Here is a 14,036-nt window from a genome sequence, read left to right on the forward strand (position 1 = left end):
CGCACCCACACAGCCCCAAATCCTTGACCCCCAGTGTGTACAGCTGTTTGTATTTGCCTATTCAGAGCATGATGACCCTTGAACTCTTGTCCGAACCAGACTCGACTAATAAAGAAACTTGCTGATTGAAGGTTGGCATTATTCACCAATGTTTTGGAAACGACTGAAAATATCACATCTCTTTCCCAGCATTCCTTTTCTCTTATAAAAGGAGAAAGTCTCCCTTGGAGGCTCCTAGAGGCCCTAGGGCCTGGTGTTCACAAAACAGGATGGGAATAGAACTGGAGCGAGGAAGGGGGAGGGAAGGTCGGTCTGGGACGCTGGGCCGCCTCCGACTGGGGGCAACTGCCAGATAGGACCAGAAGCTAAGGATGATGTGCATGTATGGGCCTTGGACTTCTTGAGATCAAAGCATGCTGGTTAGGGAAGGAGCGAGAGAGACAGGGAGAGAGTAAGAGATTCCTCTGCAGGGGTAAGGTTTATTTATGAGAGCCTCGCTCGACCTTCAGCAATGTTGTTGTCTGTGAGATGACAGGAGTCGGGCGGTGACCACTTCCTCCCTGGCAGTCCCTCTCCTTCCTGTTTCCTGTGCTGCGAGGGGGAAGTGGCAGAGGGGGGAATTCCATGTGCTGCTGAGGAATCTGAATGATGTAGGATGCAGGGGAGACGTGTACATGTACATGTGTGTGGGTAATATAACTGCTCTGGTGTTCCTTAGCCATGGTCATAAATAAACTCTTGTTTTCAGGATACTATTTAAGAGATGAAAGATGTTTTGTACCCAGTACATCAGCTCTACTTGGCTCTTCACCATCAGTTTTAGCTCTCAGGTTTAACATTCCTATGGGGTGGGATATATTTAAAAAGTAAAAATATGTAAAAAATACACAACATTTGAACTATATATGTAAAAAAAAAAAAAATTGCATGATTTGACAATTCAGTGGATGGGTCGTTCCATGAAATTAGTGCCTTTTGGGTCCCTTTCATATTTAAGTAGAAATTGTGCACATATGACATTTCATATAAAATGAGTGCCCTTTTAATATTGACCATATGGACAATTGACATGTCCTCTCTGCATCCCCTGTGTCTTCTACACTCTTAGAAACAAAGTGCTATCTAGAACCTAAAAGGGTTCATTGGCTGTCCCATTTCCACAGAGGGTTCTACATTGGAACCCAAAAGGGTTCTACCTGGAACCAAAAATAGTTCTACCTGGAACCAAAAAATGGTTCTCCTTCTCCTAGCCAAAGAACCTTTTGGAACCCTTTTTTTCTAAGAGTGTAGAACGATTTGAACCCTCTTAACCCCGACATTTCTCCAAGTTTTCACCATCATTGTGAAGCCCTACTTATTTTGATGCTTTGACAAAGTAATTTCTAAAGATTCATATTTATTTAATCTGATTAGTGATTCATTTTAAGGTTAATAACCTGTCCCCTCATTTTAAGATCAGCCACTTTACTTGAACTGAACTCAAATTTTTATAAAGTGAAACTATTCCTTTTTAAATACATGTTTCAAAAGAAACATTGAACATCTAATAGTAAAATCATATTTTAAATGCAGGTGAGCTGGTTCTACTCTTTCTGACAATTTTCAGGTATTTTGTGGTGGAAAACTGAGCGGGTCAAACATAACATGCCAACCCTGTTACCCATAGATAGGGTAGAAATGTTTTCACAATTTTTAACATTTTTTTGTGAAGCTTGTATTCAATTTCCCCTCCCTGTTCACACAAGAAACTTCCATTCCGCCTGTCACAAGGGGATTTATGGCGGATTTAAGATTCATTCGTCAACACTTTTACGGTCGACCCTGTTATTTTATTTTGCACTTAATGAGCACTGTCATTTTTTTATTTAACCTCTTGAGATGAAAAACTGTTTTTTAATGAAGTTAAACATATGACAGAATGCTCTATATGACAGAATGTTCAAATTAGGTGAAATAAAAAAATAAAAAATTACACTATTCAAAGGGCACCTAATTGGTGGAACAGCCTGCATATATATTATGAAGATCAAAGATAATGTTTTTTCATCCCCTTGTGTGTTTGTGTTCTCACACATCTTCATTGTCCGATTGTTCTTAGTTCCAGTTTGTGCCCTTTAGTGGAAAACAATCATGTCCGTAATCCATCTCGGTGTGTTCTGTTCCAGGTGGGGAGAGGAGAGGAACTATGATGGGACAACAAAGAAGTTCTGGGTAAGAAAGGATTCCTAACTAATCACATATTCTCTCTCTTGTCTATTAACTATATCTACAGTACATTCTAACCCATGCCACTCTTCCTAATAACGCTGGACTTTTCCAGATCGCTGCCAACTCGTGGGGGAAGAACTGGGGGGAGAACGGCTACTTCCGTATCGCTCGCGGTGAGAACGAGTGTGAGATTGAGGCGTTCGTGATCGGTGCGTGGGGTAGGGTCACTATGGAAGACATGCAGAGCCACCATCACCGCCGACTCAAGTAGAGACATACACTCCAGGAACTCAGCACCCTCTTCCCCTACCCTGAGGGAGCAACTCAACTAGCCCCAGAGTGCCTACCCTTCAGCCCATACCCTCTTCCCCTCCCTACCCTGGGTGAGCAACCCAACCAGCCCCTGAGGCCCTGCTCTTACTCCTTTACCCCCACACCAAAATTTGGGGGAACAACTCAACCAGTTCCCACTCTGACCTTTGGGGGAACCAACAACAACTACCCCAACAACTTCAACTCTTAACCCCTTACCCCCTTGCACCCACCTCCCCTTACGGCAGCCTAGGGGTTTTGATACCCCAACCGCCCCCCCAACCCAACTCAAGGTTGATGGCACCAAAACAAGCTCCAGGCCTGCAGGCTGAGAGAGGCTTCTCCATACAGCCTCCTCTGGCTTCAGGACACAGCAATAAGCACCTCAGGACTCATTATTCCAAAGACCATCCTTCCCAGACTCCTCGGCTTCAGCCTGGCATAGACTGTCTACTTCCTACTTCTGTTCTTAAGTCTTCACTTCCACTGCTATAATGATGAAAGAACTGTCTTGATCTGAACTCTCGCACTCTCCTCTTTCTCATTGTGTAGCTCTTCATTTGGCTGCCATGACAGGTGGCTATCCATCTGGCTGCCATGACAGGTGGCTATCCATTTGGCTGCCATGACAGGTGGCTATCCATTTGGCTGCCATGACAGGTGGCTATCCATTTGGCTGCCATGACAGGTGGCTATCCATTTGGCTGCCATGACAGGTGGCTATCCATTTGGCTGCCATGACAGGTGGCTATCCATTTGGCTGCCATGACAGGTGGCTATCCATTTGGCTGCCATGACAGGTGGCTATCCATTTGGCTGCCATGACAGGTGGCTATCCATTTGGCTGCCATGACAGGTGGCTATCCATTTGGCTGCCATGACAGGTGGCTATCCATCTGGCTGCCATGACAGGTGGCTATCCATCTGGCTGCCATGACAGGTGGCTATCCATTTGGCTGCCATGACAGGTGGCTATCCATTTGGCCATGACAGGTGGCTATCCATCTGGCTGCCATGACAGGTGGCTATCCATCTGGCTGCCATGACAGGTGGCTATCCATTTGGCTGCCATGACAGGTGGCTATCCATCTGGCTGCCATGACAGGTGGCTATCCATCTGGCTGCCATGACAGGTGGCTATCCATTTGGCTGTCATGACAGGTGGCTATCCATTTGGCTGCCATGACAGGTGGCTATCCATTTGGCTGCCATGACAGGTGGCTATCCATTTGGCTGCCATGACAGGTGGCTATCTATCTCTGGTCTTGGTTAACCCTCTCTCTGTGTTTCTCTGTTGTTGTGTATTTTGAAAGCCAACCCCTTAGGGACAGATTGGGATGGGGAGAACCAGAGTGATAGAGGGGTAGATGATACAGGCACCAGACTGGGCAGTTCCCACACCAAGAGACGATAGAAACTAACAATCTACTACAGTTTAGTTTAACGTTATCACTAACTCTTAGTCTAGCTACTTACATCGCTGATTAATGTATTCCTATTACTGTCAGCAGATCTAGTGCAGTTGCAGTAGCCATGCATATCTTCACATGTTCCAAAAATGCAGAATCTTACACTGGAAAGGGTGTTGGGCTAGAGGTAGGTGCGGTTGAGGGTTTAGTGAGCTGTCCATTTGACCAATAATTCATTTAATTAATTCATTTACCAAAGATTGCTGTTTTCTTTTTAGGTTAATTGCACATTACAGTATTGAGTTTAAGCATGCTCTGGAAGTGAAACTCAATGCCAAATTTCTCTTGAGTTTCCAGTACCACATAATCTGTTTATGGAAGAGATGGTGTCAATCTTCCAATGATATCAAATCAACTTCGATCTCATGACCATGACAGCTCTTGACTGAAACCGACCATTTTTTTTCAATGGTAAACAGCCTGAGGAAACCATCTAAGTTATCCACTATCTTTGATGATCCTTCAACGTGACAACTTTATGGGTTATCAAATGCCTTAATGAAATAAGTGCAGTTTTTATGGGAGCCTCTGGTTGAAAGATTAGACCCATTGTGTATTATAGTCTTAATCTATTTCATTCTGTGTATTTACATTTGAGTCATTTAGCAGAGGCTCTTATCCAGAGCAACTTACAGGAACAATTAGGATGAAGTACCTTGCTCAAGGGCAAAACTTTCGTTGTGCCGGGGATTCGAACCAGCAACCTTTCGTGTTACTGCCCAATGCTCTTAACCACTAGGCTACCTGTACACAGTGTTATGGTTATGCTGAAAATATTCTTATTGTTGCTGTTGTGTATTAGTTGCTTTGAGAGATGATGTGAGATGTCTCCCACACAAACTCCCCCCTCCCCTGACCAGTTGCTTTAAAGCAGGGGTGTCAAACCCATTCCATAAGAGGCCATACTGTCTGCTGGTTTTTTATTTCAATAAAGACCTAGATGACCAGTTGAGGGGAGTTCCTTACTAATTATTGAACTTAATTCATCACTCAAGTACAAGGGAGGAGCGAAAAACCCGCAGACAATCAGCCCTCCGTGGAATGAGTTTGGCACATGTGCTTTAAAGGGTGCTCAGGAGGTGCATATTCTTTTGCAAAAACACACACAAATCAAAAGGTGAGGAGGTCGCCGCACTCAGCTGCCAAAGTCTGTTCAGTGCTGTTTCATTGTAGTTTTTTTGTCAGTTTGATGGTATAAGCTTAATATCTCAGACACAACATGCCACTAACACTTCAGTATTTAGCAATAGGCATGTGTCCTTTCAGAGACCACATCATATACAGTCTCACTCCACAATAAACTGCTTGGCTTCCCAGAAGTGATGTATTTTCAACTGTGACACCTTTCCAAAATGGCTTCCAGTTGTCACATTGTTACTGTAACTCAGCCAAGGCTCCTATAAGCCTACACCATTTCATACATTTCAAGTAGGCCTTTAGTTTTAAACCCCCATTACAACCATCACCTCTGAGAAAAGGACAGAGGCGCAAGAAAACAGACATGTGTGGATGGACAAGCAATGTTCAATGTGGAGGAAGGTTAGGCTATAGGAGGTAGGGCAGACATAGCCGCATGTTGTGTGAACCATGTGGTCTACAGAATATTTACTTTCACTTCAAACGGAGCGAGAGAGGATGAGTACGATCAAATGTGGGGATGGTGAGGTGCATCATGGGTTCACGAGGCATGACAGTGCAGAAAGAATGGAGAACAGAAGGGAGGGGGGGACTGGGGAAGGGAGTCAACAGAGCTGAAAACGGATACGATGACATTGTGTTGTTTAGAAAAGACTGCGATACAGTTAAGCCAGTATCGCTGAAGCGTTATAGAACGCTCAATTTCCTGCAATATGTATTGAATAGAGCCCTCAGTTGTGTTTTCACTTGACTTTTAATCCTTTATAGGTTCTAACCCCTGATGCTTCAATAGTCACATGATGGACGGACTCATGCCAAACATAGCCACAGTTCACAGGAGGTTGGTGGCAACTTAGTTGGGGAGTACGGGCTTGTGGTAATGACTGAAGCGGAATCAGTGGAACGTTATCAAATGCACACTAAACCAAGTGTTTGATGCCATTCCATGTGCGCCATTCCTGACATTATTATGAGCCGTTCTCCCCTCAGTAGCCTCCACTGCCATAGCTATGCAACAAATCAACAAATGAAAGCTGATGTGCAACATCATTTAGTTTTTTGGTAGACATTACATAATTTTATTGCATTCATAAAATGTCACGCTTTTTGGTTTAATAAAAACAAATCAGTTGTGAAAAATTGTGAGTTCTAAAAGCAATATGAAAGGAATCTGCTAATGCGTTGCTAGGCAATAAAGAAGGCTACATGTCATTGTGTCATTTCTTACATTTTGCAAAATATTAACAAGTAGAATTGGGAGGTGTTTCCGCATGATTAATTTATTCTAGATTTTACATTACCGTTATAAGCTACCATAACTGTTCATAGACCTAGTAGTTTATTGGTGCAAGTCAAATCAGTTTTATCCTTTAAAATAATGTTATAGTACTATCCCATTAGTCTATGAGATACAGCCCCTAGCCAATGAAAAACCCCAGGGCTCTGTCCCAAATGAAAAACTATTCCATATACAGTAGTGCACTACTTTGACCAGTGCCCTGGGACACAGCTAGGCCTACTGTATAAGGTTATTGTCAATATGTTGGCTAACCAGATGGATCCTCATTCCCATGCAGTCATCCAGATAGTTATGTCCTTATAGGGATAAACCAGTGATAGACAGATAAGCCTGTCTGGATCAATGGGACGAGATGAGAAGGCAATTGGATCCAAGTCATGCGGAGGAAAGGAATTGGCCCAAAGCTGGATCCAAGTTGGTCTGACTGTTCGTTTTAAGTTTGAGTGAATCATGAGTGTAATTCACTGGGTTCCATCTTTAGTCTGCCTATTCAAGGTGCCCAGATCTGTAGAAGACACTCTCTCGAGTCGACTAACAATGAGATCTTTGTCAGTCTTAAAAAACTATTTGGATGGTATTCAGGGGTTAAAGTTACTCTGACATTAAAGAGCCACTCACTCAACCAAACATGTATCTTATACTATAGGACTCCTTCAAAACCACAGAACCCCAGTCAGAAGTTGTGTATTCAAAGTCAAAGACCCACTTCATATTCATTGATACATATTTACTTTATTTATGACAAGATGTATAAATGATATATTTTATTTTCTGTGCAATGTTTATTATTACGATCTGTCTCTTGTATTGTGTGCACTAAATGAAACCCCCCTATAGTTTTTACCTGTGTGGCACAATAAACTCTCTTAAAACAACCATCCCTGTCTGACTCATTGTCTAATAATGGAAGACAATACCGAGATAATACAAAGGTAAGGGGGGTGGGGGTATCGACACCAAGTGGCTCATGGGACGGGCGAGGGTGGGATGAGGACAGTTTGAGTAGGACAGTGCTGTAGCAGTTCTTTCCACTTCTGAGTCATAACTCAGACAAACAGACAGGAAGGCCAAGGAACAGGGAACGAGTGAGTTAATTTGCATACACTACCAATCAAAAGTTTTAGAACACCTACTCATTCAAGGGTTTTTCTTTATTTTTACTATTTTGTACATTGTAGAATAATAGTGAATACATCAAAACTATGAGATAACATGATGGAATCATGTAGTAATCAAAAAAGTGTTAAACAAATATGAGATTCTTCAAGTAGCCCCCCTTTGCCTTGATGACAGCTTTGCACACTCTCATCCAGCTTCATGACGTAGTCACCTGGAATTCATTTCAATTAACAGGTGTGCCTTGTTAAATGTTAATTTGTGGAATTTATTTCCTTCTTAATGCGTTTGAGCAAATCAGTTGTGTTGTGATAAGGGGGTGGGGGTAAAAGACCAAGTCCATATTATGGCAAGAGGAGCTCAAATAAACAAAGAGAAATGACAGTCCATCTTTACTTTAATACATGTCAATCAATATGGAACTTTTTCCTATAACTTTGAAAGTTTCTTCAAGTGCAGTCGTAAAAACCATCAAGCGCGATGATGAAACTGGCTCTCATGAGGACCGCCACAGGAATGGAAGACCCAGAGTCACCTCTGCTGCAGAGGGAAAGTTCATTAGAGTTACCAGTCTCAGAAATTGCAGCCCAAATAAATGCTTCATGGAGTTCAAGTAACAGACACATCTCAACATCAACTGTTCAGAGACTGTGTGAATCAGGTCTTCATGGTCAAATTGCTGCAAAGAAACCACTACTAAAGGACACCAATAAGAAGAAGAGACTTGCTTGGGGCATGAAACACAAGCAATGGACATTAGACTTGTGGAAATTGGAGTCCAAATTTGAGATTTTTGGTTCCAAACGCTGTGTTTTTGTGAGATGCAGTGGGGGTGAACGGATGATCTCTGCATGTGTGGTTCCCACCATAAAGCATGGAGGAGGAGGTGTTATGGTGACACTGTCTGTAATTTATTTAGAATTCAAGACACACTTAACCAGCATTGCTACCACAACATTCCGCAGCGATACACCATCCCATCTGTTTTGGGCTTAGTGGGACTATCATTTGTTTTTCAACAGGACAATGACCCAATACACCTCCGGGCTGTGTAAGGGCTATTTGACAAAGAAGGAGAGGGATGGAGTGCTGCATCAGATGACCTGGGCTTCAGAATCCCCCGAATCCCACAAAACCCAATTGAGATGGTTTGGGATGAGTCGGACTACATATTGAAGGAAAAGCAGCCAACAAGTGCTCAGTATATGTGAGAACTCCTTCGAGACTTTTGGAAAAGCATTCCAGGTGAATCTGTTTGAGAGAATGTCAAGAGTGTGCAAAGCTTTCATCAAGGCAAACGGTGTCTACTGTGAATAATCTCAAATATAAAATATATTTGGATTTGTTTCACACTTTTTTTGGTTAATACATGATTCCATATGTGTTATTTCATGGTTGATGTCTTCACTATTATTCTACAATGTAGAAAATAGTCCAAATAAAGAAAAACTCTTGAATGAGTAGGTGTGTCCAAACTTTTAACTGATACTGTATATTTGATTATTTTGTTTCTTATATATAGCTAGGGAACTGACTGTTATTGGTGATATGAAGACCTTCACGCTGAGATGGCTGTTAAGCCAAAACAACAGATATGCTATCCATGATGCATTGAAATTCATTTAATAAAAGTAAGATTTATGTAATGTATTTTGCAGTGCGGACACATTAAAATTTTGCTTATTTAGATTTCCTGTTTTTGGCAATTAATAAATCTGTCCAGAACAGTACACCTTGTGGACCAAGGGGGCCAAGTAAGGAAATGTGGACAGAGGCATGCATTCGATAACAACATATTTAAATTTCTCCTATTGTTCCTGGTTCAGGAATAGCCCAATCATCCATTACCTCAACGCCTACTGTTTCTTTAACCTTCCAGATTATGACAATTGCCAAATATTTCAATCGAGGTGTAAACTGTGACTGTGGACATAGGCATTGCAACAAACACATCGCCACCCCAGTGGTCCAGGAATTATCCATCACATTCTGTCCTATTCTTCTCTCATTGTCTACAGGGTGTTCTAGAACCCTCCATGGGTTCCTTCAGTAGTTATGTGAAACCTAGAGTATTCTTGAAGATGTCAACAACTGTAAAGGACAATAGAAGTTTCCACAGGATGAGGGTTGGGGTTCGAGGGAAGCCTTTTCTCACAAAAAACTAAGTTGTGAAATAAAGGAGACTGGTTTCCCTTAACGTGTGGGATTCTTATCTCCTATTAGTGTTGACATCATGCCAGTTAATGTAGCCCGAGGGAATTGTTTTCCACTTGGTTGTGCAGTAGTTTCTTCATTACAAACTATACATAACAATGCAAAAACATGTCCTGGAGGTCTCATGTATTAGCTTGTGACTGGGGCCACCTTGGGTCCACTTCTTAGCTATTTGCCTTGGGGAAAGTAAAACATGATTCCTTGTGGTAGATATTGAAAAGGGAAAATCTGCATAATACCAGTCAATCTTACAGAAAATGTATGAAAAATCTTTACCTTTTGCAAGATGTGGCCCTCTCAGCTTCAGGCAGTTGCATTGGCTTTGGGATTTGCCTGGCAACAGAAGCATCCCAAGCAATGGAAGCAACTTGTCTAGCAGTAAGTGCAAAGAAGCCCTGCTAATAAAAGCTGGTTTAGGGCTGCCATCTTGTGGTAAAACTTTGTGTGCATCATGTATAAGACAGCCATCACTAACACAACCAGCACTAAATACACCCTAAAAAGGTGGACTGTGCACTAAGTATCAACATAGAGACAACAGAGCATTTAGAGAGGAACTTTATTGGAAAATATGAGAACTTGCCTAGTCAGCATGGCTCCACCTGCCCATATTCCTAACCAAAACTACAATAGGCTACATTTGCATGTACAAAATGCCTGTTCTCATCTCGCATATATGCTTGAAAAGGGCACTAAGGAGATACCATAACCATTGCAGTGCTAGCCATTTTAAAACATATTTTCCTGTTTACTGTACATAGATAAAGAAGCTAGTGGAATTGTCTTTCTAAATAAAGTTGTTATAATTCTTCTTTTCATGTGAATGGCAGAAAGCTGTTGTATATTTTTCTAGCAAGTCTTTATTTATCCAGGAAATCCATTGGAAGCATCAGGGGATGGAGGCCCATGTAGGCACGAAGGCTTTCTGTCATATGTTAAGGTCATTCATTCAGTGTTAAATGTTGTTTTTTTAAACAGTTTGTGCGATTTGCTGTCTTTCTCTCTAGCGTGTAGGGCCGCCTCCTCTCCTACATTCATGCATTCTGTAGGCACACATGTAAAATATCCCTGGAACACACAGAGCACACACAGGTTAATGGACAATGGACCAGCTGTAGACACCCAAAAAACCACCAGCCTCCCGTCAGCACCTACACTATCTATCAGGTCTGAAGGTTCAGCACTATGATGGAGCAAGGCCCCCCTAACCCATTGGAAGGCTAGGGGAAATCATCACCATATTGCTTTCATCAGACTCTTCAGATCTGCTAATGCTGGGGGACTCAGGGCTTGTGAGTTGTTTTTGGACCGGGCAATAGAAATATTGGGCATGTTGGTATGGAGCCAGTTTTGAGTACTGTGATTGACCCTGTATGTCAGTTCTTACCTGCAAAGAAGGTCATGAGCAGTGCCACCCAGCCCAATATGTAGGACCAAGAGAAACGCCAGTCACCGAAACGCTTGCCCAGAAAGTTCACTGTCACACCCGTGTAGATGGCCATTGCCAGAAGAACAAATAAGGCTGGGAGAAGGCAGGGGAATATAACAGGTAAATATGCTGTACTAAACATGTGTGTGTGTGTGTGTGTGTGCATGTGTGAGACTCACTGGAGACGAAAAACATGATCCCTGCAGCAAAGGAACGGTTGAACCTCTCGAAGGCGGAGAAGTGGGCGAAGGAGAGGATGCCTGCGATGATGCCCGCAAAGCACGACATCCCTGACAGGATCATAAAGGCCCGGGTGGCATTCCAATATGCTAGAATGGGACAGTCAGAGAGGTGAGCAGGAAGACAACAACAGAGCCCCAGCATCCCTCCTTCAGGCAGTTTGACAACTAAACCTAGTACCATTCTCAGCCTCTAGATGGCGCCGTATTTCTCCTCATGTGCAACATTACTCTAAAATACATTCCAGTAACGGGTTTGTGACAACAGGATTGTAACATGAAACAAAGCAGCCATTGATGAGATGTCTCTGACAAATTACTTTAACTAGACTAGGAGGAAGCCTCTATTAACTACTGGGAGGCTGCAGGTAGCCTATTCTCTTGGGCCATGTACAGGAGTGGTAAACATAGTTTTAATTACTATTGCTCTCTTAGTCTGTGTCCCAAATGGTACCCTATTCCCTATATAGTGCACTACTTTAGACCAGAGCCCTATGGGCATAGGGAATAGGGTGCCATTTGGGAGGTTTTGCTTGATGTGTGTTCTCACCGATGCTGTCCGTCTGCATGTAACACTTTCCCGACATGCAGTACCTCCACAGGCCCTGGTGGGCGAAGCTGCCCGACAGACGGTACTGCATCCAGTAGTCTGTTGCTGTGGAGACCACCAGCAGGATGTTCCCCACCATGGCACAGAACAGGCCCCCTCCCATGAAGCTGTACATCCTAAGAGAAGCTGCTGTGGCCACTGTGTGGTACCTGATACTGCATGGGAAGACGAAGGAGGGTGGGTAAACACACCTGGATTATACAATATTTTGTATGACACACACTCAGTTTGCTCTGGCCACTTCGTAGTTCTTTATACTGGGGAGGGAGATGATGAAGCTAGACAGACACACCTGTACCTATCTGGTATGATCTACGTATGTAGAACACACTCAATTGTAATAATTATTATTCCATACTGGAAAGAATGTAATAGAAACAGAAATATGTTCAGTACGATTCTTGACACAGGAAATAACTGTTACATGGACAACAATATTTGAAAGCCAAAGTACAAATTGCTGAATCACAGTAGTCTCAAAATACTGGTAATTTTGGGATCATATATATTACAGAGTTTATCATTATTATCAGTTGAGCTCACTCATAAGCACTACTTCATATGATTCTATGGCACAGACAATAAGTCAGATACAATCTAAGCTTTATACGACACCTGTTAACATATATGAACATTTGCTCCATATAGCATAAACAAACACGCATGCGGTTTTTACATTGTCATAGAATGCACGTTTACAACTAGTATCCTTAAACAGCTCTTTTGCCAAGTAAGTTCTGCCAAGCACTTAATTGAGTTTGATCAGTGTTTATTCAACAACTAGTTCACTATTGTCTTCTTTTCAGACTTCAGTTTATGAGTAACTGTGTCTTTGGCACAACTATACATTTTTATCAAGGGAACATTATATAGATATAATGTATTTAGGATGCCCCTTACCTTGTTTCTTCAGTAAAAACACCCTCTTAATCGTTTACCTTTCTGGGGAGAAAGGGAGAGAGGGATAGAGGGAAAGAGAGAGAGACGTTGCAAGCCTAGGAGAGATAGGAGAGTGGAAGAGGACTCCACTGGGCTATCCCCTCTGTTGATGGAAGCAAAATTCTTAAACAATCAGTCCCCATGTAACAGATGCAATTGAATAGGCCATCGCTAGTGGCACGGGATCATGTGACCCCCACAGCCCTTTCAGTGTAGGCGGCTGGGAGGGGGTCAGGGGGTTAGAGTAGGGGCTTTGGCTGGTTTGTATTTGGTATGTTCTAGAATTGTGGATGTGCATAGGTATGCAGTACTGTTGGAGTCAATGCAACATGCTGAAGCCAACATTTTTTTCTTTCAATGGATGTGTGGCTATGGCGGCATGGATAGACTGTTAGACACACATACAGTATAGGGATGGAAAGCCCCTCTGTCTATCTGGTTGTCCTCTCTCTAATATACAGAATACATCTGTAATATGTTGCTCACCTGCTTCCTGATAATACTGTTTTTAAATACATTGTAAATGAAATACTCTGTGATCATAGTTTTCCATGACAGTATTTATACAGTGAATATTTTACACACACACACACACACACACGCTCACAAACTGCCACCTAAAGACAGATACAGACAGTCTGTGAGGTCTGGTTAAGGGATAGGCCATCTTTCAGTGACAGAAATGTCCTACCCTTCTTCAAAAGCCAACATCAATGTGTCATTTAACGGAATCAGTGGATCAAAACATAGCAATTATGACTGCCATTTAATTTCCCAATACATCAGTATTAGCATTTATGTCCAGAGGATGCAGACGCCAAACATGCAGATAAGGTTCTGTTTATGACTGCTTCATTATGCAAGGTGAGTGGTGGGGATAATTTAAAGTAAAAGCGCTGGTTGACAATTTCAGGGCATGTTTTGACGGTGTGAAAAGTGGTGTGAATTTTTTTAATGCTATCTGCTTGGTATTTTTCTTTAAAAAATTAGGCTACAACAGCTTTTTCAAACTGGAACTCCAAATCACACTTGGTTTGTGTGGTAGGCTACAGACACCATAGTC

The 14,036-nt window shown here is 42.4% G+C and overlaps 2 protein-coding genes across 5 annotated transcripts in view; one reads left to right on the top strand and one right to left on the bottom strand.

Moving 5' to 3' along the window:
* Nucleotides 1-7,302, top strand: part of LOC112229454 (tubulointerstitial nephritis antigen-like) — an 80,575-nt gene extending 73,273 nt beyond the window's left edge. For 2 of the 4 annotated variants that reach the window (XM_042310532.1, XM_042310531.1), the window contains exons 11-12: nt 2,166-2,211; nt 2,321-7,302. In XM_042310532.1, the coding sequence (XP_042166466.1) occupies nt 2,166-2,211; nt 2,321-2,479 (205 nt within the window). In that variant the 3' untranslated portion in view covers nt 2,480-7,302. The remainder of the gene's footprint in view (nt 1-2,165; nt 2,212-2,320) is intronic. The other 2 variants (XR_006080574.1, XR_006080573.1) reach the window with 2 other exon arrangements.
* Nucleotides 7,303-10,296: 2,994 nt separating this feature from the next.
* Nucleotides 10,297-13,208, bottom strand: LOC112229453 (lens fiber membrane intrinsic protein-like). Its single transcript, XM_024395291.2, has 5 exons — nt 12,935-13,208; nt 11,975-12,189; nt 11,365-11,514; nt 11,144-11,278; nt 10,297-10,824 (listed from the first exon to the last, which is right to left on the bottom strand). Exons 2-5 carry the CDS (start codon nt 12,147-12,149, stop codon nt 10,760-10,762), a joined length of 525 nt encoding a protein of 174 aa, XP_024251059.1. The 5' UTR covers nt 12,150-12,189; nt 12,935-13,208; the 3' UTR covers nt 10,297-10,759.
* Nucleotides 13,209-14,036: the final 828 nt, after the last annotated feature.

The sequence above is a fragment of the Oncorhynchus tshawytscha genome, linkage group LG31, assembly GCF_018296145.1.
Source record: "Oncorhynchus tshawytscha isolate Ot180627B linkage group LG31, Otsh_v2.0, whole genome shotgun sequence".
Taxonomy (NCBI): Eukaryota; Metazoa; Chordata; class Actinopteri; order Salmoniformes; family Salmonidae; genus Oncorhynchus; species Oncorhynchus tshawytscha.